The 25,961-nt window shown below is 39.5% G+C and overlaps 2 protein-coding genes across 14 annotated transcripts in view; one reads left to right on the forward strand and one right to left on the reverse strand.

Annotated features, from left to right (window-relative positions):
• The window catches only part of PKP4 (plakophilin 4), a 236,643-nt gene that overhangs the window by 13,768 nt on the left and 196,914 nt on the right, over positions 1-25,961 (forward strand). Inside the window, exon 2 of one of the 13 annotated variants that reach the window (XM_058664499.1) lies at positions 21,779-21,826. The exons of the other annotated variants lie outside the window; for them this stretch is intronic. The gene's annotated coding sequence lies outside the window, so the exon portion shown is untranslated. The remainder of the gene's footprint in view (positions 1-21,778; positions 21,827-25,961) is intronic. 13 annotated transcript variants of the gene reach the window in all.
• Positions 6,582-6,922, reverse strand: LOC101528018 (small ribosomal subunit protein eS27-like). Its single transcript, XM_004577143.3, has one exon. It carries the CDS (start codon positions 6,889-6,891, stop codon positions 6,637-6,639), a length of 255 nt encoding a protein of 84 aa, XP_004577200.2. The 5' UTR covers positions 6,892-6,922; the 3' UTR covers positions 6,582-6,636.

A 25,961-nucleotide genomic window follows, 5' to 3' on the forward strand; every position in this document is an offset into this window, starting at 1 on the left:
CATTGCTGTCACCTAGCACAATTCCTGACCGTTGTTCAGCACCAGATGCTTGCCTTAAATGAATGGATAATTACTTTGCTTACAGCTTTAGTTATCTCTTTCTCCTCTAATCCTTCAGTGACTTCCCCTTGTTTACTGTGAAGGATCACTCCCAGGCTCATGCTTGCTATTTAAAGTTGTTCATGGCAAAGCCCTCAGTATTGTCATCCTGAAACTTTCTGTTTCCTGCAGCCCCCCTCATACTGTTTCCAAATCTTTGTGATCCAACACCTAGTTCAAATCCTTCCTCGCCTCTGTGACTCTGAGACAGCACTAGGCAGTGGTGATCCCCTCCTTGTCCAAATGTCATTGCTTGCTCTATAGATTTTTATGAGAAACTTGACATTGTGGTATTGTGTTGTCATATTGGAATTTTAAAATTTCTGTTAACTTTCCTCTTGCTATGTCCTTAAAAAAAAACAACTTTTCTTTTAAATCCCAAGTAACTTACTTCATGTTAGTGTCACTCAAAAGTAGGCATACCAAATGGTGGTGTTGGAAGGCAGAATCACAGTGTGGGCATACTGAGATGTAGTCAAACAGACCAGCTCTCATTTGTCTTGCATTTGTGCCTGTTTTCTGCCAGTCTTTGATGTGTGTCATTTGAATTTTTTTTGGAGATCTTATTTGCTGAATAATTTTATCAGGTGGGATTTTGCTTCCTTTATGTGTTGTCTTTTATTATTTATTTACTCCTGTTCCATATTGAAAGAATGAAACCTGTGGCTAAAAAACCAAAATTTTATTTCTTGCAACTTTTGCTGTAACAATGGTGTGATTATGCTTCAGAACCCGCAGAGCTGTGGTGTTGAATTTGGCACGACTTGCCTTGTAACCCATTTAAATATTTAGAAGTTCAATTCCTTATTTACAAAAGCCGGATTTAAGTGGTGAAAAGCACACATGGTAAGTTCTGTGGTATAATAAGCTAGCATTGCACATTGCAGAAAGTTGTATTGGTCTGCAACAGTGTGGTCCCAGATTTGTTACACATAGTATGAAACATAGATATTTTCAGAGTAAACAGGTAAAAAAATGGTTTTGCAGTTTCTAAAGCAGTTATATTAATACTCAGTCCTTTCAGTAGTTGCAAATTAGTGGTTTATTACCTTTATGTCACAGGCAAAGAAATTAAAATGAAGAGTCACAATGAGGAATTTAGAACAGTTGGTAATCCTTCAAGGGTATGGCTATTGTGGCTACTTGGGGAGTGAACCAGTGGATGGAAGTTCCTCATCTCTCCTCTCTGTAAATTTGACTTTCCAAGAAAAATAAATAAATCTTTTTAAAATATCCTAGAAGTTTAATTTGTGATCCAGGCTTTCATTAAAAAATAAATAGCAGTAAAAGAGAAACATCTTTTTTGCACTCTCATCTCTGTGGGATTTTCCCTGACAATAAGCATTTCGAGTCTCCAGGCACTAGTTGGGTGACTGTCAGTTCAGTTTCCTACACTTGCTGCATGCTGGGAGGTATGCATCCCAATGGAAGATCATGGGGTCGAAGAGCCTCCTGTGTAAGGAACTGGGGAATAAGACCAAATATTACAGCAAATGACACTCCTCTCAGTTTTGTCACTCTGCCAGGAACAGGGTTTTAAGAACTTGTGCTGGGACCTGGGAATGTAGACAGATAAATAGGAGTATTGATTTGATTAATGAATTATACAAAGCATTTGATATACAAGAATATATGATGTTACTGTCTTCACTTAATATTTTATTCCCTTATTAATTTTCACTTTGAGTGAAATTTAGTGAATTATAGCCATCATCCGTTGATTTCCTGAGGCCCAGTGCTAGGAACGGTAAGGGATCCAGGAATGAGCATACTCTGGTGCCTTTGATTGTACTGTCTATCATGTTGTCCTTCTGAGAAGTGATATAATGTCATCCTCAGGGAGCCCAGGACTGTCATGAAGGAGGCAGGAAAGACATGGGGTCTCCTCGTTTGGATACTTCCTGTTTGCCAGGGCCTCTTAAGTTTTTTTCTACTCTCTGCCTACAGATGTGTACAACAGGGAGACTATCTATCCTCAAGAAGTTTCTGCTTCTAACTTGTCCAGATATTCAGTTCTGAACATATCTGATTTATAGCATTGATTTGGAAATTAAAATGAAAAAAAAAACTACACAGTACAGTTTTGTACACATTTTGGTACGCAGAGTAAGGCAATCACAAAAGAACCAGACATTTTTTTTAGCCTGTAGGAAATCAAAGCCAAGTTTTCTCTGATTCAGTGTTTTAATTTCATTGCTGACCTTGTAAGCCACACAAATTCTGTGTGATTGTAAAATTCTGTGAACCTGCTTCCAAACAAACCTATACTAAGATACAATTTGATTTGCTTTAAATTGACTTAACATTTTATGCTTGTGACATTTAACAGAAATCTGTACTATAGCCTATGTCTCACTTTTTAGTGCTTTTAAAAACATTAGAAAGGATATGGCTTGTCTTGCTCAGTTTGTTTGTAAAGACATTAGAACTCACCAGGTCAGTTTGAAGATTTTTTTTTATTCTACCTTTAAAATTCATTTTAATCTTTGGTTTTTTACTGGGTTTCTTAAAGCCTTTTCAGAGCAGAAAAAAGGCTGAGGAAGAATGCACTTTTACTCTGTACTTCAAAAACCATTTGACAAAAGATGTATGAATTTGGCTGTGTAAAACAAGGCTGAATAATTTAAGCATATTTACTTTTTCAGTAATCAAGTCTTTAAGTTGATTTGTTAGGCTGATGAGGTACTTACAAAAGGAATTACTTTTCAATACTAGTTTTTCTTTTCTTTGAAATAACGCCTGGTTCAATAAATGTCAGGTAATAGAAGAAATTACCCCGATTCTGTTACTGTGAGTAAGGCTGGAGAAATATTAAAACAGGTCTTCACTGATGTTTCTGTTGGCTGCCATCGCTTGTGTCACATCACCTCCAAGAGCTGATTCTTGCATCCAGGATTTCCTTTTGCATGCCAGTGATGAGTCTGACTGCACTAATGTGCACTGTTGGAAATAAAGCACAATCCTTTATGTCAGCACTTGAAGGCTGACAACGAGCGAAATGTTAGACATTTCAGTGTGAATAGCTCTCATGATCCAGAAAATCCGAGCAGACAATTTAATTGTTCTTGACTATAAAAATTAAGTCTGATACTAGCTTTAATCCAGGAATCTATTCATGTAGGGCTTCCCCCCCCCCCCATTTTAAACAAAAATTAAACTTGCATGCCTAAGCATCTAACATTGACATAACATCCGAAAGAATATTCCTGTTGGGTAATTAATAACCCCTCTTCCTTACACCCTGGTCTCTGAGAAGGCTGTGCTCTGGTTTCCCTCATGCATCCATTATCATTTTCAAGTCCTCTGAATCTTAATGTTTTCCCCACTAAACCTTGTCTCTTCTGCTCTTGAGGCCCTGAGGGACCACTTTGCCTGTGTGGCTCGATAATACCCCAGTGGCCTGGGTGTTGAAGCTGTGCTTGTGAGAAGCATTTTTTGGTTTGTTTTAAATATTTACTTATTTATTTGTGTGAGAAGCAGAGCTACAGAGAGAAAGATGAAAAGGGTCTTCCATCTGGTGGTTCATGTTCCCCAAATGTTTACAACAGCTGAAGCTCAGAGCCAGGAGCTTCATTCTGGACTCCCATGTGGGTGGGTGGGGAACAGGTACCTGGACCACCCTACACCGTTTTGTCAGGCTGGATTGGAGTGGAGCAGCCAGAACTCAAACCTGGGCTCTCATGTTTTCGCAGCTTTGTAGTCAGCAGCTTGACTTGCCTCAGGGTAACAACACAAGTCCTTAAATGTGTTGCCAACTTACAGTAGAATGAGCTAGTCTTGTGACACTGACAGAAATTCTGCCCCACAGTGAGTGTTTTCCTGTTCCCTAAAGAAGGCAGGATTTTTTTGCCCTTCCCTCAGCAGTATAAGGCTTTTGTTCAGAATTAGAGAAGGGAATGAAGAGTCCAGGTTTCTTATCCTTCCCTGCCTACCATGCCTCGCCCTGGATCTGTAGCTGGTAGGACATCTGTGTGGAACGTCTCAGTCTATTTTATTGGCATCTTGGGAGGTCCTTGGGGAAGAGGCTTCCAGTGGCTAAGATTTCACCTCCAATCTGTGAGCCCATATTCGGCTTTGGCTAGTTTGCTGAGCATCTTAGCAGCTTCCTAGGAAGAGCCCCTGTAAAGTTCACTTCAAGAGTCGCTTGCTACCTGTGTTGGGCAGGTCAAAAGCGAATGGGCCATCCCTGGGTGCCGTGAGCCCTGAGCAAGTAGCACAGCTTCTTCAGACATTAGTTGCGACATCCCAGAGATCAGTCCTCTGCTGGCAATTCCAAGTTTTCAGTAGGAACCAGCCTCCTCTTTTTCTCAGCAATAACTTCCTAATGATGCGTGTGTTGACTTCCTTCCCTGGCCTGTCCTGCTTATCCACCTCCCAAGTTAGCTACCTGTGCTCAGATCCATGTCTTGTGATTCTGGGGGAATTTCAGTCCAGTACAGACAAGTACAATTTTTCACGAATGTTCGGACACTTGAAATAATTCTATGCATTGGGGACATGACAAGATCAAGGAGACCTGAAAGCATATTTAGGAGATGGGTATTTCTTGGGGAGAAGCTATGGCTTTCATTTTACAAATGATTCTTTATTTCTCCGCTTCTCCAAAGACTTGAGATCCATGACAATCTTTAACTTAAGACATCAGAGTGGCTATTTTCTCTTCAGAGGACTAGTATACTGGATCATTTTAGATGTGATTTGGAAGTCACTGAGGCGTTTATGTCACGTTTCTCAGTAGCTGGATCTTAAAGATAGAGTGTAGATTTACGTTAATGTCACTGGTTATCATCCTTCAGATACAAAGGAAAAAAAATATGCTGTGATGTCATAGGATTCCTTTCCAGCACTTCTGAGTTGGAGGCTCATCCTTAGAAGGTTTTAGTTGAAATAAACTAATGTGAGTTTCAGATTAGAGAACTGCTGCTTTTATTTATTTAATTTAGCATTTGTTTGAGAAGTGGGGGAGAGAGATTTCCCATTCTCTTGCTAACTTTCCCCAAACGCTTGCACATGCTGGGCTGAGCTAGGCTGAAGCTGAGAACCCAATCCAGGCCTGCAGTTTGAATGACAGGGATCCAGCCACCTGAGCCCTCCCCTTCTGTCTTCCAGGGCGTGTTTTAACAAGAAGCTGGAATTAGGAGTGGATTGGTAGGGTCAAACTCAGGCACCCCAGTGTGGCACTTGGCATCCAAACCCACAAACTAGTACCAAGCCAGATGCCTTCCTTCGCCCTTTTAAATTTAGAAAATTGTACTTCTAAGGTACTTTGATTTTTTTTCTGATTATGAATTCATTTCATGATTTTGCAGGAAAAAAATTTTTTTAGTATAGAGATGCAGCAAAGAAGAAAGTAAGACTCATGTGGAGTTTGCCTGCAAAGTGATATTTGTTGTATTTTGTAATTCTGGATTTTTTTTTAAATTTTGTAAGCATCTGCATGTGTATATTTAAAAGATTTTGGATCAATACCCATATTTTTATCTTACTAAATGCTCATTTAAAACAATTATTTGAATTGCTTATGTAGATTGTATACGTCTTCTGGGATTCACTCAGTCCATCCCTTATTGTTGCAACAATAATTTTTTATGATTCTTTGTTAAAAATAAGAAAATTTCTTTTCTAATTTGACTGATTCAAGTAAAGTGACAGATATAATGACTACATTTATTAGAGAACAATACCGCTGGTGAGATCGGTATTCATGGCATCAGAAAATTTTAGAGTAAGGACAGTGTTAGCTATTATTGTGAGTAAATTCTTCCTTTTATAGGTATAGATCTTAATATGTGGAGAGGTGATCACATAAACTCCTGTTTGCACCTGTGTGGGGAAGCCTGGCTTCTTTCCTCAGTGATAGTATCGAGGGTCTGCAGGCTGCTCAGCCTCTGTTGTGAGCAGTCTCTACCAGCTGGGTCTCTCAAGCCTATGGACAGTTCTCCCCTTGATGAGTGCAGGCCACTTTTCTCTTATACTGCCTAAGGTAATCAGTTTGCTGCTGCAAGGGATTTGCCATGCCTTAGAGCGTGATGGAGGAGTTATTCACGAGACAATATTTTAGATGGAGTGGCAGGAAACAGTAACAATGTGTACAGTTTAGAGTCCACACTATTGATAGAGTTTCTGTCATACAGTCTCTAAGATAGGTCTGAAGCTAAAAGCTGGAAGCTTATGAGTCTTAAGTCTTGGCCTAAAACCAATACACCATATTAATATAACAAGAATTTTAGGAAGAGTACAAAAAATAAATTGATCTTATTGAGAACTAACATCTGTTGTTTTTCAGTTAATTTTTGTATTTGCGATTTCAGATTGTATGCATTGGTTTTTTTGGTCTTTATAGTCTTATTTGTGTTTTATATCATGCTTTCATACACCAAGCCCAAGAGCTATGGAATCTAGATGTGTCATAGATTTGACCTTCAAATGTCACTCAAAAACTTAGAACCAAAATATTTTGTATTTCTTTTTTTTTTTTTTTGTATCCAAAATGTGTTTATTGGGAAGGTTTCCCATTCATCTTGATTCAGGGTGCCCTTAGTGCTGCTTCCTTTGGAAGGAACATCCTTCTGTAAGCCTCGCGTTGCCTCCCGTGGGCTGGCAGAGGACAGTGGAGCAGCCGACACACAAAACAACCGTCTGTGCGTGGCTAAAAACTGTGGTGATTTTGTAGCATCCTGGGCACTTGACGTCCATGAAGTAGGACTTGGGGCTCTGCACCAGGCGTTTCTTCTTGTGTTTCCTCTTCTCCTCCTCTGGAGAGGGATGCAGGAGATCCTTGGCGAGAGGCATGTTTGCGTGGGGAGGTCGTCACCGCCGGAAAAAATGTTTTGTATTTCTGATGCACCATTTTCTAAAAAGTAAATGCAAAAGTTTTCCAGAGTGACTTAAATGCTCAGTGTAAGATGAATCAAATAATTGATCCCTGAATCACTCATTCTTACGGTCCCATCCGAACATTCAATGGCCTTCTCCACATGTCTTCGACTTAACATCTTGATGAAGTGGCCCGCCCAGAAAAATCTTTCTGCTGCATGTTAAATAGTTGGTCTCATTATTTGAAGCCCCAGTTTGGTACATTTTGGTATCAATAAGTAAATGCAAGTATAAGTGTGAGTAGTCAAACTAAAGGTACTGTTGGCAAAACCATAAACTCTAAAAATTAGAGAAGAACATGGTGAGGTGTTGGGCCCCATATAATGGCTCAGTGACTAGATCATCCACGTTGCAAGCACTGGGATTCCATATGGTGCTGATTCATGTCCTAGCTGCTCCATTTCCCACCCAACTCCCTGCTTGTGCCCTGGGCTAACAGTGGAGGATAGGTCAAAGCCGTGGAACCCTTCACCCACATGGGAAACCCAGAAGTTCTTGCCTCCTGGGTTTGGATTGGCTTAGCTCCAGCCATTGTGGCCATTTGGGGAGTGAACCAGCAGATGGAAGATCTTTGTCTCCTCTCTGTAAATCTGATCTGCCTTTCCAATATAAATATAAATAAAAAAAAGTTGGTGGTGTGACCCAAGACATTCATATCAGTAATAAGCTTTTATTACAGTATATCCAGAAGTGCATTGATTCAAGCATCATATCTTATTATTTTCTTTTTTTAAAATTTTTTATTTATTTATTTTTTGGACAATCTTGACATAATTAGGGTAAAAATGTTCAAGTGCTACAGGAAGATGGGCAAGACAATTAGTTCCACATTGTTTACTTAATGTATCTGATGTAAAAGGGGATTTTAAGGGAGAAGCCCTACCCAGTCTCCCACCCACCCCAGGTCCTGGATGTGGGGCATGCTCCAAGAGTCTTGCTCAAGTGGTCTTGATAGTCCAACAATTCTGAATTGCTGCCACTCTCACCACTCCAAGCACAGTGAGGTCATTGGAGAATCCACTGACTGACATGAGTCCATCATGGAGTCTCCATTTGCCCAGTTTTTCACTGCCAACCTTTCGCTGAGGTGGTTGATTGGCTTGTTCTGTCCTCTGTCTTTTGATGGTTAGGGTTCTTAAAATCTAAGAATTGAACTTGGAGAGGAGAAAATAGCCTATCCAAGGGTACCAATGTTTTAGCATAGTGAATTAAGCCATTGTTTGTGATGCCCACATCCCATATAGAGTTCCATTTTGAGTCTTGGCTACTCTGCTTCCAACCGAACTTCCTGCCAGTGCACCTGGCAAGCAGCAGGCCTTAGTCCTTGGGTCCCTGAACTCATGTAGGAGATGGAATTGCAGTTTCCTAGTTTCTGCCTGACACAGGCCCAGCTGCTGTGTCCATGTGGGAAGTGAGCAAGTGGAATGCACATATAGTGCTCACTCGCTCTCTTTCTGTCTCTGTCTCTCTATTGCTTTAGTTTTCAGGTAAATGTATCTTTTTATTCTTTTTAAGGCAAAAGGCCTATCCATGCAGCTAATCATTGCTTTAAAAAACCTCTTCAGTGACGCAGTCAATCCATCCATTTATAGGGCTCCAGATATTCATTGTTTCTTCTGAAATACAGATTTGGATTTGTTGCACTAAATAAAATCATGGGAGCAAGTGTGTGCAGCCAGACATCCAGAAATTCTGGTGCCTTGATGCCAATTTGGTTATACATAGTGGTTTTTTTTTAAACAGATGAATCATATTATCTGCATTTGTATAGTGGTGAAGTAGTTTATTACAATCTTTCTGCCGTTGGTACCAGAATTAATCCTATATTGAATGTGTTGGTGACCATAAATGAATTCAAGATAGGAACCACTTGTCCATTAGTTCTGATATCAAAGTGAAGCATCAGAACTATGATCAATCATTATGCTCTTACAAATCTAAAAGATTTATTTTTATTGAAAAGGCAGATCACACTTATGGTTCACTCCCCAAATGGCCATGTTGGCCAGAGCTGAGAGGATCTGAAGCCAGGAACCAGAACCATGTGGGTGCAGGGTTCCAAGGCTTTGAGCCATCCTCTGCTGCTTTCCCAGGGCACAAGCAGGGATGTGAGTGGGAAGTGGAGCAGCTGGGAAATGAACTGGTGCCCATATGAAATCCCAGTGCTCGCAAGGTGATCATCTAACCGCTGAGCCATTATTTCAGACCCAAAACATGCACAAATTGGAAGATCTGGTTTGATACCATCTCTGATTAAGGAGCCCTGATAATGGCAAGATCCTTAGATCTTAAAGTAGAAGTGGAGACTTTTGATTTAAGCAAAACCTATTCCAAACACTTAGCTTTCTACCTACATAGTTCTGCAACTGCTAGATAAGACATACAAGAGCGCTGGATGCACCTATAAGCTTTTAATCTATCATCTACTCTGTTTTGTGTACCAAGAAGAGGAAGAAAGCTTGTTGATGGCAGATAATGGGCCCAGTTGTTCCTACGCCACAGGGAACTCTCTCAAATGTGAAGTCCAGCATGAATGTGTGGCAGTACTTCCTAGGCAAGGTGCCATGTTTTCTGTCAGCTAATTCATCCTGGAATATAGGATTTTGTCCTCCTCCCCATCCATTAAAAACAAGCCAATAAAACAAAATGGAAAATGATTTAGGTTAGCCCAAGTACAGGTATGTTCTCTACACATTAGGCACTGGAGGAGAAATTTCCAGAGAGAATAAACTAATTCACTGTAACAACTCCCGTGCCACTGAAGTATTTTAATGATGACCTGATGTCTCAGGAAGTCCAGCAGCAGGAGGTGAGCCCTACAGAAGGGTGGGAGGTATGAGTTTCAAGGCATGATTCCCTGAGATTCTGCTGTCATATTGATCATCTGGAAATAGGCAGAGGTGCAGTTTCTTCACAACAGTTTCCTGACTTAAAAAACGACTATAAAGCTTGAAGCCCAGAGGTCAGCTTCTGAGATATGCAAATAAAGTTAATAATTATAATTAAACTTCATAGATACAACTGATAAGCTAGGGACATGCTCAGCTCTCTCAGTATTTGTGTTCTAAAGAAAATATTGTTCAACGTAACACAATGTGGGTGTCCCAAAATAGACTAGTAAAGGTTAGAGATCTTAAATTCGCTGTTTGTGTTTTGAAAGGGTATGGTTTGAAGCTTAATGTTAACCTCATATTAGCTGCAGGATTTGAACCTTTCCGATAGCAGAGAGATTATAGCTTTATCCCTAAAGCTGTAAGTATTTAGATTTTTATCCCTCCCTCCCCCCGTTAGGAGTATCTTGAAAATTCCCTCCTGAACCTCAAGTGTGTTCACCTGAAGTTGAATGTTTGCTCCTCCCATTCAGTGAGTTAGAATGTTGTTAGATGGGCTTTGTGGAAGCAGATGACATGCTATGATTTTGAACGTCAGTGTTTTAACAAGCTCTGTGGATGATGATGCTGACAACATGCATGGTCATTAAATTCCTGGCAGCAGAGACATTAGCACATTTCAGGAGTGCGGTGCTAGATGCTACACTAATCAAGACAAATGGCGCCATCCGGGAGCATGGTGTCTGCCTCCTGTCCACTGCTCTGCCTTGGCAGTAGCTCAGCTTTTTCTACTAAATAGCCTTCTAAATATTTTGACAGAATCTCCTAAATTATTGATGATGGCCTAAACTTTAATCAGCCTGACGAATCACAAAGAAGATGTAAATTAACTGCATAATCGATAATTTGGTATTTATTTTTAAAAATTAAAGTTGTCTTCAGCAATGATAATGAAGCTTATTGTTATGGTTTTAATGGGATATTTCAAATAGATGTACCAAAAATGTGAATGTTCATGAAATGATTTCACATTTTAAGTATGATATTTTACCAAATTTGCCTAAGATTTCTAATGTTGGTGTTTATCTTTTCAATATGTCTTTATTTTTAGTACATCTAAGTATTTCTATCAACCAGGGCTTTTAGATGCTGAAATCCATTGTTGTGGTTCTGATTTCCTGTCACTTTCCCACAGCACTAGCTTGTAAATCCCACCCACAGTGTGGGATGGAAGGGACTTCTTCATTCCTTTCCTAGGCTGGGTTACAAAGACAGAATTCTCCAGGAGGTTTCTATTAGTAGCAGTTACTTAACTAACATCATTTTTTCCCCAACCCTTTCAGCTCTTCAACTAATTATTAAATATTAGATAACTTTGAGATTTTATTTGTCTTTGATGTTATGAAGCTTTTATATTCTTGATATATATTCTTATTAATCTATATGAAGATTGTAAAATTATTTTTATAGATTTTTTTTTTAATTGGAAAGATTTAGAGAGAAGGAGAGACAGAAAGATGTTTTGTCAGCCGATTCACTCACCAACTGGCCACAATGGCCTGCAAAACTGAGCCTGGCACCTCCCCAGTTCTCCCACACTGGTACAGGGTCACAAGCCTTGGATTGTCCTCAACTGTTTTCCCAAGCAGGTTGCTAGATGGGAAGTAGGGAAGCTGGGACAGGAACTGGCATCCATATGGCATCCCTCGTGTGCAAGGTGAGGACTTTAGCCACTCGGCTACTATGCGCTGGGCCTATATTTTCAACTTTTATGCTTTTAAAAAAATCATGTTTATCAGTTTGAAAGAGTTCAAGTAATAGGTACAATCGCAAAAGCTTACAGTTCTACTAGTTGTGTTATTGGTGATAGTGAGTAAGAATCTAACTTGATATGATGCAGACCAGCAGTGTTTTTTTTCCTGGTCATAAAATGGAAATGTATTTTTTAAATGTTTATGATTTACAAAAAAGTTATATAAACAGTATATTAACCTTTTTACACTTAAGATGTAATTCTTGTGTCATAAACTCCCTTTTTAGTACTCCTAGAAGGTTGTAGAATCATCATCCTTTTCTCATTTCAGGTCATTTTCTTCACCTCCCGAATAAATCCTATCAAACCCATTGAGAAGTCACTTATTATTTCCTTTTTTCCCCAGCTCCAGGTAACCTCAGATGTACTGTTTGTGACTTTGTTCTGGAAATTTCATGTAAATAAATGGTCATATAGTATATGATCTTTTGTGACTGGCTTCCTATATTTTCAAGATATATCTATGTGATAATATGAATTTGTGGTTTATTTCTTTCGGGCAGGCATTTAACATAGCACTTGACTCACTGTTTGGAGTACTCACGTCTCATGTCAGGAGCCAGGGTACCAGTCCTGGCTGTGTTAATCGCTCAGCCAGTTAGTAATACATACCCTGGTAGACATCAGGTAATAACAACTCAAATACTTGGGATCCTGCTGCCCATATAGGTGACCTGGATTTCATTTCTTTTTATTCTGGAATAATCTTCTGTTGTATGGACATAATGCAATTGTGTATTTATTCATGTGCTTATGAGCTTTTGATTGTTTTCTGTTTAGCTATCATGAATAATAATGCTATGAATTTTTGGTATACATGCTGTATGAACTGAAGTTTAAGTTTTTCTGGGTGTGTACTTAGAAGCAGAACTGCTGGGTCTTTTGGTAACTGTATGTTTAACTTGTTGGAATAGTGCCGAATTGTTTCCAAAGCAGCTACAGAATCTTACTTCGATTCCAAGCAAAAAATCTATAATGGGTCCAGCCTTCCACATTCTCAATACTTGTTTTCTGTTTTTTTCTTATAGCTTTCCTAATGGGCGTTAAATGATAGCTCATTGCAATTTTGACTCACGTTTCCCTAATGAGAAGATAACTTGAACATCTTTTTATGTGCTTACTGGCCATTCATAATCTTGTTTCCGAGAAATGTCTATTCACATCTTTTGCCCATTTTTTATTATTATTTATTATTTTTAATTCATTAATTACATTGTATTATGTGACACAGTTTCATAGGTACTTGGGTTTTCCCCACCCCTCCCAAAACCTTCCCACCATGGTGGATTCCTCCACCTTGTTGCATAACCACAGTTCAAGTTCAGTTGAGATTCCCCCATTGCAAGCATATACCAAACATATATCTGGTTTCTCTTCAGATCGTATAAATCTTTCGCCTTTTGCCCATTTTTTAATTGACTTATTTCAAGTGCTATTACAAGTACTATGATTACTTCCAGAGAGAGAATTTTGTAGTGTTGAGTGATAATGTTGAGTCAAATATACGTAGGTGATTTACTACTATATAACATAAAAGTAGCAAAAACTGGTTATCTGAATGAGCATTATCCATCCATATGTTTGCTGAAATTGTGACAAATCAGCATATAGCTTTAATGCCAGATTTTAAAATGTGGTTTATGGTTAGTGTTGTTTTACTGTATTCTACATTGAGTAATATTTATAAGGCCTACCAAGTTGTTAACTGTTCTGTCCTGCCTTACTTGTCTGTGATCTATCATGCTTTAATTATCTATGCTGCTTAGTACTTATTCTGCCAGTCACATATCGCTATTTAAATTTTAGTGAAATAAAAAGCTCACTTCCTCAGCCATACTAGCCGTATTTCAAGTGATCAGTAGCCACTCAGGACAAGTGTCTGTGTGCAGTGCAAATATACAGTTCAAGCGTGACAGAAAGTTCAGCTGGACATTGCTGGTCTAAATGTATTCATTCTGAACTTCCTTAGTCAAGGAACGTGTTAGGAGTTGTAATAGGTTTCACTGTAGTGAGCTTAGAGCTTTAAGCTTTTGGAAGAGAAGCTTTAGAGAATGTGTAGATCACAGTATTGGTTGGCAGCATACCTGTACATCTTTTTTTTTAAATTAAATTTATTCATTAATTACATTGTGTTGTAATTTCATAGGAACTGGGATTCTTCCCCCACTTCCCCACACCCTCCCCCCATGGTGGGTTCCACCACCCTGTTGCGTAACCATAGTTCAAGTTCAGTTGAGATTCCCTCTTAGCAAGCATATGCCAAGCATAACTCTGCCTTTATTTATTTTTTTTATTAAATACCTGTACATCTTATACCTGTTAACTTTCTTCACACCTGTACATCTTGTTGTGTCTCTGATATTTGTAGCAATCTTAGCACCTTGGATGTCAATTCCAATGTGAAATTTGTTTCCCCCGGAGGGCTCACCATATTGACTTCTTCCCCTTAACACTGTGGGAACTTTGTGAATCTCCTTTGCATTCTACTTGGAGACAGCAATGCTAAGGGAGAGGCACAGTGGTTCTCAGTTTTAAGTAATTTTCCTCTATATAATATAAAACGTCGAGTGTGGCTAGTTCCTAAAATTTGAATCTCAGTAGTAGACCGTCGGTCCAACTGTGCATCCCCAACAATTCTCTGGTGATGGGTATGTCCTTAGAAACATGAAAGTTTTTAGTTAAAGTTGGTATCTTTTGGAAAATTGAGGTATGGTTTAGGGACATATGATTAATTTTCGTTCTCCTTTTTGGTTGCCCATTTTTCATGAAAGGATTTCTTTTTTTTTTTTTAAGATGTATTCATTTTTATTACAAAGTCAGATATACACAGAGGAGGAGAGACAGAGAGGAAGATCTTCCATCCAATGATTCACTCCTCAAGTGAGCACAATGGCCGGTGCTGTGCCGATCCAAAGCCGGGAACCAGAAACCTCTTCCGGGTCTCCCATGCAGGTGCAGGGTCCCAAGGCTTTGGGCCGTCCTCAACTGCTTTCCCAGGCCACAAGCAGGGAGCTGGATGGGAAGTGGAGCTGCTGGGATTAGAACAGGCGCCCATATGGGATCCCGATCCCGGGGCTTTGAAGGCGAGGACTTTAGGTGCTAGGCCACGCCTCCGGGCCCCATGAAAGGGTTTCAATTTCAGTCCTCAGTCTGGTTGTTCTATTCTTTGTCACTGCTTTTGTTTTTGTTTTTTTTCCAAAGATTTCCTAATTTCTGTTACTTTCTGGCTTACTCTTGTTTTTCTACTTTTTCTTTTCTGTGGTATAAACAAAATCCTCTTCCATTGTCATGTGTGGTGGTGTTGGTTTTATCATTTTGCTTTTTGGATCAGAACCTAATCTTTGATCAGCTCATAATTTTCGTGAGTCAATGTAGGCGCCAGGACAGGTGTTGGTGACAGAATATCTTCTGTAGTATTACAGAGACCATCCAGTGTGGCATTTTAAAAAGCAGGGAGTGTGTGTGTGTGTGTGTGTGTGTGTGTGTGTGCGCACGCGAGCACATTGAGTCTAAAAGTAATTTTTCATTTTGAAGCCATTGCTGCCCCCGAGCATGCACTGGAAGGAAGCTGGATCGTAATTGGAGGAGCAGGGGTTCAAACTGACACTTAAATAGGTGTGGACATTTCAAGTGGAGGTTTAACATGAGGAGACACAATGACTGGCCCAAGATAGAGAAATAAATTAAAATGTGATTTTAATCACAGTTATGAGAAGTGTGGTATTTTCAGAGGTACCAGCAAAGACCATTATCAGCCAGTTTGAGGTGTGTCATCAGACCTGGCCTGACTAATAAATCTGTACAGTGTGTGTGAAATTATTGGTAAGAATAGCAACACTGTGAGTAGGTTGTACTGGTTTCAAAACCAGCTGCATCTGCATTAAATCTACGTCAGTTCCACTTGCCTTTGAGAAATGAAGTGTTGAAGTTATGCTGCTAATTGTCCTATTCTAGGTTTTGTGGTCAAGGTTTAGAGTTTCTTTTAAGCAGACTGTTGTGTAAGGGAGCTTTTCCTCTTCATTTTCACATTCTGAACTTGTAAGGACTGAAAAGCCTGGTCCATGGTGGATATGGGTGTGGCCTTTCTCAGAGGCCACTGATGTATTTCTATAATGGTGGTAACAGCTCATCTTTATATGGAATATTATTTTAGCAAGTTGTTGAAATGGATTCTTCCCTTATAAGTGGTGGTGCTAGCCATGTATCAGATCTTTTGAGATGTACTTAAAGGTAAGTGGTAAACAGAGATTGTCTGATTCTGTAAAGACTGAGAGCTGCTAGTGATTAGGCTGTAGAGTAACCCATGTAGACTTTAGGAAGGAGTGCCTGTAATAGGTGAAGCTTGGCAGGTGGCAGTGAGTGTAAGAGGCTGAGCTTTTTTTCAGTAAGCCACCCAGTCTGGCAAACTCCTATCTCATCTTGTTATACCTCATTCAGTTCTTCCCAAATGCCAGATTAAAAAAAAAATGATTAGGTCATTTTCCTACTTGAATGACTTACTGCTGATCTGTGGCAAAACTTTCTTTCTTTTTTTTTTTTTTTAAGATTTATTCATTTTATTACAGCCAGATATACAGAGAGGAAGATCTTCTGTCTGATGATTCACTCCCCACGTGAGCCACAACGGGCCGATGTGCGCCGATCCAAAGCTGGGAACCAGGAACCTCTTCCGGGTCTCCCAGACGGGTGCAGTGTCCCAATGCATTGGGTCGTCCTCAACTGCTTTCTCAGGCCACAAGCAGGGAGCTGGATGGGAAGTGGAGCTGCCGGGATTAGAACCAGCGCCCATATGGGATCCCGGGGCTTTCAAGGCGAGGACTTTAGCTGCTAGGCCACGTCGCCGGGCCCAGATCTGTGGCAAAACTTTCAAGCCTGAGTGACCATAGTCCTCATGGCCTTGTATGATCCACTTTGCTCTGTAGGCAGTTTCACAAATGATAACCTTACTGATATGTAAGTCCAGCTTCCTTTAAAAGATAGTCACTGTTCATTGAGTGTTAATTATTTTTTTGTCAAATACTGTTCCACACAGTTTATGTTAATTAACCTGTTAAATCACAACAACCTTACAGACCCCTTTACTGTTTTACAGATGAGAATACATAATTTCAGTCATCCTGATAAATGCAGGACAGGGCACATTCAAACTACAGTGTAGCACAGTTAATCCTAGATGCCAAGCTTCTAATCAACAGATATATTACCTGAAATAGGCTGGCTCTCCATGTGACTCATAACACTACTGTTCATAATTTCACATTTGTTTGTAAGATTGTTGACATCTCTCTCCTCTATTAAGTCAGTAAGCTTTATGGAAGAGGAACTGAGTCACTTCATTTTTGTTGTTGTTTTAAAGATTTATTTATTTATTATTTTTATTGGAAAGTCAGATATACAGAGAGGAGGAGAGACAGAGGAAAATCTTCCATCTGCTGGTTTACCCCCCACGTGACCCCAGTGGTTGATGCTGACCTGATCCAAATCCAGGAGCCAGGAACTTCTTTTGGGTCTCCTGTGTGGGTGCAGGGTCCCTAGGCCACAAGCAGGGAGCTGGATGGGAAGTGGAGCAGCTGGGATATGACCCACATGGGATCCCAGGGCGTGCAAGGTCAGGATTGTAGCCACTAGGCCACTGCACTGGGACTTGTTTGTTTTTTTAAGAGCCTGTTATGAGCATTTGGTAAGTACTAGGTAGTCTATATCTGTTGGATGAATGAATGGAAATGATTTGATGAAACCATCAATGTATTTGAACATGATTTCAGTGTCTGTTATATACGTAAAAATCTTCTAGCCCAGCGTCATCTGTAAAATGTGGAAATGACATTTTCACATGTATATTTGATTCAAATAACTAACAAAAAGTGTCTTCATAGTAGGTGAAAATTTATTTTGGACATAAGTATGTGAATAAGTCTTAGTTTATGTTCATTCACACATAGCTATAATGCGAATGATCAAAACACATCAGCACATATAATCTAACTGATACTAGTTTCTAATAAGTTGTTGAGCTTTGTCATCTTTAAAACAGTAGTCGTATGGTTACAAAACGGAAGAGCACTTCCTGGATTTGGCCATGTTAAATGTCTTATTTCTCATTAGCTGAAGTATTGTTAATAATAGAGTACAAGCTAAAAGATTTACAAAGATGGATTTTGATAAGATGAATTTGATTATACAGCATGTAATTTTTAATCATAGCAAAGCTATTTTGAAGATACTTCAAATTTTTTAAGTTCTTTGTGATGGGCTACAATTAAACTAGATTTTGAGTATATATGGACATATAATAAAAATTTCATTTTGTGAAGTTATATCAAGCATAGAGACAATATTTGTAATTGTGTCCTACCAAGTAGAATTCTCTCTTTTGAGGTTATTGTTATAGTAGTAACTCTTCATGAAGAGAAGAAAAAATTTAAACAGTACGATTGAATATTTTGCATTATATCACATCTAATGCATTTTTCAGAAACTAATAGCTTAGTGACAGCATGGGACTGCTTTTTGGTGAAAATTGAAGACCTGAAGGACTGAAAGACCCGTTGATAATATCTGGCTTCTTGAGCATCAAGTCAATTTTCTAAAGAGTTGAAGGAAGGTTAAGTCATGCAGTTAGGGTGGGGCAGTGTTTCAGAACGATGACCTGTTACCCTACTCCAGCTCTTCTCTACTCAACTTAAGCCAGAGAATGGACTAAACAAGGCCTTATAAATTGATTCCTGATACATGACAAACTGAATTTGGAATTTTTCTACAAAATATATCAATGTACATTGCTTCACAAGAGGCCGTGGACGAGAAGTCTAGATTAACAGTGAGGGAAAGTCATTCTGTCTTGCCTATGATGGTCCCTCTTGAGTACAAAAAGGTCAGGGCTGCATTCTAGGTTAACCAAAGATATAATTCCAAAGGCAGTCTTTGCAGTTTGAATTTGGGTACTGGTTGGACAGTGGCCATTTTAGTTAGAGTTGTGTAGACCAAGAATTGTTACAGTCCAAATTAAGGAAATATTTTACACAAAGGAAAATATTTGTCGTATAATTTTATAATCCTACACCTGTTCCCAGTCCCGTGATATTTTCCTTAGAACACATTACACTAGCATTCTCAAATAAGATATAACTCTAAACAGGGATGAGACAGAAATGACAGAACTAAGATAACAGAGTGTGAGATTTGTCACATGATTCAACTTATAGTAGTGATTGTTGCACCAGCCTGCCCACTTGTGTGACAGTTGAAAACAGTTTTCAGTTACGTAGTAGAGCCTTAAAGCCATGCATGGGACACTTTTCCCAGCATCAAGTCTGTTTAATTATGTGTGGGTACTGTACGTGGTTCTGTATGCATACTTGATTCATTCCCAGTTGTCTTCAGCATAATCATCAGAGCTAGCTGTGTTACAGTCACCATATATTTCACTTATCAGAAAACAGTAAAGTGTGTGACTTGCTCTAGGATCTTGGCCCTAGTTTATAATTAAATCAGAATTTAGACCTTAGTTCCTTGATATAGAAAGGTAAGATACATTTTACTATGTCATTGCTCCAGTTAATGTGAGTGTTGTCATATGTGGAAAATAACCATGAGTTTAAAGTTTTGGATTGTTCAGATGTAATCTTTAGAGTTGGTTAAGCTAGAGAGGTCTGTGCTGAAAGAATGTGATATTACAATAGTTTTAGCAAATACAATTCCATACAGTTCTTGTTGCAGCATTTTGAATTCTGAGTAAGGCTGCTGTGCTGTATAAGTGCCTAGCATGTCCTGGCTTTATTAAAAACGTCACGCCACATGAATGAGCGAAGGAAGTACAAAGATTCAGCAGATGTTCATATCTTGATAGAGAAGCTCTTTGGGGGTTTGGGATTAAATGTACTAATTTAATAGACTACTCCTGAAATGTGTGTATGTCATCAGTGGAGGTACAGATTAATTTCTTCAGGTGTGCAGTTATTCCTTTCATGAGAGTCGACCACATTCATAGCCAACCCACTCTTTTTTTCAGTTTTTTTTTTAATCAGTATCCACACATTTGTCATTGCCACCTTTCTAAATTGTCACTATGTGATCCAATTTCTCGATGTATGTACTGCAAATTAAGTTTCGTATCATGAATCCCAGTTACAAAAAAGGGGGATAGGAATAAGTTGCACATAGGAGATAAAATTAAGCAGATGTAGGAATATCTTCACTTTCTCCTTAGCTCTTGTTTATCTAATTTGGAGATGGTCCTTTACTTGTTCTTATTCTGAGAATTGCTGTTTTTTTTCTAAAAGGTTTATTTATTTTTATTGGGAAGGCAAATTTACAGAGAAAAGGAGAGACAAAGATCTTCAATCCGCTGGTTCACTCCACAAGTGGTTACAGTGGCCAGCTGAGCTGGTCTGAAGCCAGGAGTCTGGAGCTTCTTTTGGGTCTCTTCTGTGGTACAGGGTCCCAAGATGTTGGGCCATCCTTTGCTACCTTCCCAGGCCACAAGCAGGGAGCTGGATGGGACATGGAGCAGCCAGGATATTAACCGGTGCCCATATGGGGTCCTGGTGTGTGCAAGGCAAGGATTTAGCCACTGAGCCATCGTACCATGCTTCTGACAATTGTTGTTTTTCCAAAGATGATGCTTGACTGAATTCCTGTGCATGCCACATGCTCTTCCTTACTTTTTATAAGCTATGTGTGTGTAAGTGCACGTGTGCACATTTATCCATTCCTCAGTTTTTCCCTTCCAAATAATATAAATAATATGAGGTTGGCATAGTGGTATAGTGGGCTAATTCTCCACCTGTGACACTGGCATCCCTTATGGGCAGTAATGAGTCCTGGCTGCTCCATGTCCATTCCAGCTACCTGCTGGTGGCCTGGGAAAGCAGTGGGGGATGGCTCCGGGGCTTGGGGCTCCACACCCACGTGGGATACCTGGAAAAAACCCCATCTCCTGGCTTCAGACCTTCCAACCTCCAGCCATTGGAATAATTTATGGATTTAATCAGCAGATGCACAACTTCTCTCTCCATGTGTCTCCCTCTCTCCACACAACTTTGACTTTCAAGTAAAATAAATAAAACTTTTTTTAAAAAGATTACAAATGATATGAGGACACATTCATAAAGAGATTATCACCAACCCTACCTTAACTGGCACTGCTTGGCACATTTACTCTGGTACCCAGCGGCTTTTAAGAGAGCCTGGGAGGATCCCATATCCTGGATTCATGCCTTTATATAGTTCTTTTTCTCTTTAGCACTGCCAGAATTTATTACTTAGTTCTAATGAATAACATACTCCTTAGGGGCATTGTATAACCGGTTCAAGAATAGCAGGTAGTGTTACCAATATCTTGATGTTATCAGCAATCTTTAATAGTATCAGTGATTCTATATGACTTTGGTGAAAGGGCTAAAAATATTCTCCTGAATCTGGAGGAGCACAGAGATTTTGAGAGTTTAAAATGAGCTGTCTACTAAGTGTATGTAGTAAGTACAGGTTTGCAAAGCCATGTACCTTCAACAAAGGGCTGGCTTGTCTTCATTCCTCCTAACTACCTTAGTGCTCTTGGGAAAGCCACTATATCTCTCTGAGCCATTATTTTCTCATTTCTACAGTGGGTGGAATTGAACAATGAGTTTGATAAATCTCTTTAGTTACATTTGCTATGTCTGGAAATCTTGTCCTTGGATTTTGATAGGAAGATTTCATTTAAGACAAAACATCAGAATTCGGGCAGGTACTGTGAAGTTGTTTTTTTCCTTTAGAAACCATATGATAAAGGTGTGAAATTTAAGTAACATGGATCCTAGCATATCTGAGTCTCTCTGTTTTGAGTTACTATTTATAATGCCTTCCTGGGGTGTAGCTTTTTACAGTTCGGAAGGCGCATTTTATGCAGTCATACTGTCTTAATCTTGTTTTTTTTTTTCTCCAGTCATCAAAGAGGTTTCTGAAGCTAAGGACAGGCAATGACTTGTTTCAAAATTATTTGCTAAGACAAATATGCCTCCCATGGAGTTGATATGGCATGCCTTGAGCCTGTCTTGGACACTAGCATATTCCTGGTGTCTAGGAGTGATGCTTACAGTGCTGGTAGGGGGTCTCCCTGATTCTCAGCATCTTTAGCTGGATGAAGGCAGGTGTTTTTTTCTTTTTTTTTTTTTAACAGAGAGCAAAACTTGATTTTGCTGAGCCTTTCCCCCCCTGACCCTAAAAGGTAAGAACCCTTTGTTTTTAGTGACAGAGTACTAGAGGCTGAGATATACTCACTGCTGTTTTTAAGCTCTGTGATATTTGTGTGACTTGCAAAATTTTCCTGCCATTTGGAATCATTTCAAATAATTCTTGAAGCTGTATTTGTCAAGCAAGATATAGTAAGTAAATCATATTAATGATTAGATCCAGCAAGACTTTAGCAAATGATACTAAAATGACTTTACGAAAAGGAAAGCCTGGACTCATTTATTCTGGCTCTACTGGAATGTGCCCTAAAATCCAGGACACAGCCTTCCACTCACCTGCCCTAGTTGGAGAAGACAACTAGTGATGTTGGTTCTTAGTCATTACTATGGAAGCAACTGGGCAAGGCTTCTTCTCCAGTTGACCTTGAGTAGACATATTCTAGGCCCAAGATCAAACAAGTGTGATTTCTTTTAATATTTTTTGTCATTTTAAAGGTCTGAAAATCAGTGATACTAAATGACATCTACCTAGGATTTTTACAGAGTCTGAAATTGGAATACTTGTAGCCCAAATGTATGAATTTAGCTTCTAAGTTTGGTCAGTTGAATATATTGATGCAGGAGGATTTTACTTGTCTTTCTTGCTAGACTTCGGTATCAGTCTGATAACACAGTTACTGCATTGAATTTAAAAATCACTTCAGAGAGAAAACAAATATGATTTCTACGAGGACAAACATATTTCCTGAAATTCTTTGAGGGGGTTAAAAGATCCATAAGCAGGGTTGATGCATTTTACCTCGACTTTCAAAAATCCAGTAACTAATTTCCGTGGTTAATGCTATTTTTGAAAAAAGCTGTCTGACTTTCAACGGTAAGAATAACAGATTTGACATACAAGGTTGAAGGTTGCAAATGGGAAATAGCAAGTTGGGATAAGCAGGCATTTTCGTGGAGAAAGAAGTGCTAATAGGGTTCTTCAGGAGTTGATGTGTAGAATAATTTCCAGCATCTATCATCTCTTTTGGGAGAGGTACGAGTCTCTTGTTTTTGGTAGTAGCCACCCTAGAAGATTGACAAGCCACACTCCTTTGTGTTCTTTATTAAAGCTTTTTTTTTTTTTAAGTTGAAAGGCGGATTTACAGAGTGGAAAATGAGAGAAAAATCTCCCATCAGCTGGTTCACTCCTGAATTGCTATAACGGTTGGAGCTAATCTGATCTAAAGTGAAAAGCCAGGAGCTACTTCTGGATCGTCCATGTGGGTGCAGGGGCCCAAGGAATTGAGCCATACTCTGCTGCTTTCCCGGGACACAAGCAGGGAGCCGGATGGAAAGTGGAGCTGCTGGGACAGGAATTGATGCCCATGTGGAATGCTGTTGCTTTAAGTGCAGGATTAGCCTTGTTGAGCCCCTTCCCCTTGTTACTGTCTCTGAGTTCCCCTACTCTGTTCACATTGCTAATCTTTGCTTTGTATAAGCTTTTTAGTTAAACTTTCAGGAGGTTAAGGGATTGTAGGTTTCATTTGATGGTGCTTTTGTCAGCAGCATCCTTTTATATTTATTAATTACTTTTATTATCATCACCTTCCTCTACCTCCCACTACAACAGACACTTATTCTAATATGTTTACTGGTCTTCAGATGGTTTTTATGAACCCTGATTTGGTTCATATTTTGAATTATGTAAATTATCCCATCAATTTTGGCATTCTCATTCCATTTATTATTTTCTACTCAGAGAGTTATTTGCAAGAACCTGTTGTTGGTGCTGTGTCAACAATAGTGTGTTGATTCTCACTGCAGTAGAGTGTTTTATGATGTGCATCTGTGAATTTTGCCTCATCACTCCTACGATGTCCATTTAGATTTCTTCACCTCCACCACCCAGAGAGCGCTGCATGTGCCCTGGTCGTCTCAGACCATTTCTTATGGAGACTTGCCTTGCATCAGAGGTGCTGGTTACAGACCACATATACTCAGTTCACCTAAGTTGTGCCTAATGCTTTCCAGAGTGACTGCATCTGTCTGGGACCTCCACCCTTTCACTTTGCATGGTCCAGGATTCCAATTGCTAATGTGACAGGCATAAATTAACTGATTTTCAATTTTTGTTGTGTGAACGTGATAATTTTAATCTACTTGTCATCTTTTTTGGATATTCTCTTCTGTGGATTTCTTGAGCATAGCTTTTACCCATATTTCTATTGAGATTCCCCCAACTTTCTTACATTGATTTGGGGGGCATTCTTATATTCTACAAACTTAAACCACATTATGACATGCTGAAAGTTTTTGATCTGCCTGTAGATGTTATTCATTGAACAGAAATCCTCAGTGTGCTGTCATGATCGTGCACGTACTTTTTGGTGTTGTGGCAGGTTCTGTTCCATTCCTTGCATATCCCTGGGCATCCATACAGTTCTTGGCAGTTTCGTCTTTCCTCCCTGTTCCATATGGAGTTCACATTAGGTCGCTGCCCTGTGAGAGGTTCTCTTGGGCCTCAGTGCCCCTGGGAGGTTTGCAGGATCTGCCTCTCACCTGTCCCACATTCCTTGGATTGTGCCACCTATTTCACCTTGGTGTTCCCCTAAAAACACCATCTAACAGAATCAGCAGATTGTGACATTATTCAAAGCATATTTTCCCCACTTAACTAATTTTGCAATCAATCAAAAGTGATTTCTTTTTGTTAATTTTTAACGGAAAAATGTCTGTCTGAATTCTAAAAGTAGCACATCCCTAATGTCTTAGAAGCCAGGCCACACAGAAATATGCAAAAATAGGAATTGAGAAGTTCTGGGGCTAGCATTGTAACCCAGTGAACTAAACTGATGCTTTGAACAGCAACGTACCATGTCAGAGCACTGATTCAGATCCTGGTAGATTACTTCCAGCCAGCTCCCTGCTAATATACCTGGGAAGGCAGCAGAGAATGACGCTGCTGCCCTCTTGGGAAGCGCAAATAGAGTTCCTGGCTCCTGGCTTCTGACTTAGCTGGTAGCCATCTGAATAGTGATGGAAGTGGGTGGAAGATTTCTCGGTCTCTCCCTCTTGTGACACTGTGCCTTTCAAATAAACAAACAAATTAATAAGTCTTTAAAAAAAACCCAGGAATTTTAAACACCCCCCAACCTTTTCATATTTTCTGCTTATATGGGTTCATTCAAATATGTAAAGATGGGGGCGGGGGAAAATGAAAATCCCAAAGCCCAGGCTGGGTTCCAGTCCAAATAAACGGAAATCACAAGGATAGGACCCAGGCATTGGTATTTTTAACAACTGCCCAGATGATTGTAATGTGTAACAAAGAAAGGGACTTTTACAGCATTTTAAAAAGTAAAAATGAGGCAAACCACCTTGTTCAGCATCTTACTCTTTCTTCTGCAAGTCCTTGCAAAGTCAGAGTAAAACTCCTGCCTTTGCCTAAGACGTAACCCTTAAGACAGCCAATTGGCAAAGCAGATACCCACAGCCCATATGGGAGGACCGAGGTTCAAATCCTGGCTCCACTCCTGTTCCAGCTTTATGCCAGTGGACATCTTGGGCAGCAGTGAATAATGGCTTGAGTGGTTGGGTCTCTGCCACCTGCATCTGAAAGCCTAATTGAGCCCCTAACTCTGGATTTGTGCCTTGCTCAGTCCTGGCAGTTGGAGGTGTCTGGGGAGTGAATCAGTGGATAGGAAATCTCTATTGGTCTCTTGTTTTCTTTGACCTTAAAAAAGAAAAAGAAAATTAATGAAAAGTTGTGTTGGTTTTGAAAATATTGTCAACCATGAAAGCCCTGTTAATCAGCTTGAATAACATGGTAGTAATTTTAAGTAATTAAGAATTTTAGATAGTGGTAACTTTTGAGGTATTAGCAATATAAAATTCTTCCCATTTTCCATTTGAATTCATTATGTATCAGCACTCACAATTACTGGCCAACCATTACAGTGGATTTTGTTTTCATTGTGTAAATGGCAGATATATTCAGGTAGCCAATAAGAACGAAGTTTTGTAAAAATTAGAAAACAGAAAAATCAGTTGACTTCAAGGTAAGTCATTCTCTTTTGGCTGGGACTTTTGTTTTTGTTGGTTTTTTTTTTTTTTGTGGGGGGTGGATATCCTCAGTTGCTTCCTCTTTACTGGTGGTGTCTTCAATCATCTCCATTTCCCGAGATGATCACA

Source organism: Ochotona princeps, chromosome 5 (assembly GCF_030435755.1).
Source record: "Ochotona princeps isolate mOchPri1 chromosome 5, mOchPri1.hap1, whole genome shotgun sequence".
In the NCBI taxonomy this organism is placed as follows: Eukaryota; Metazoa; Chordata; class Mammalia; order Lagomorpha; family Ochotonidae; genus Ochotona; species Ochotona princeps.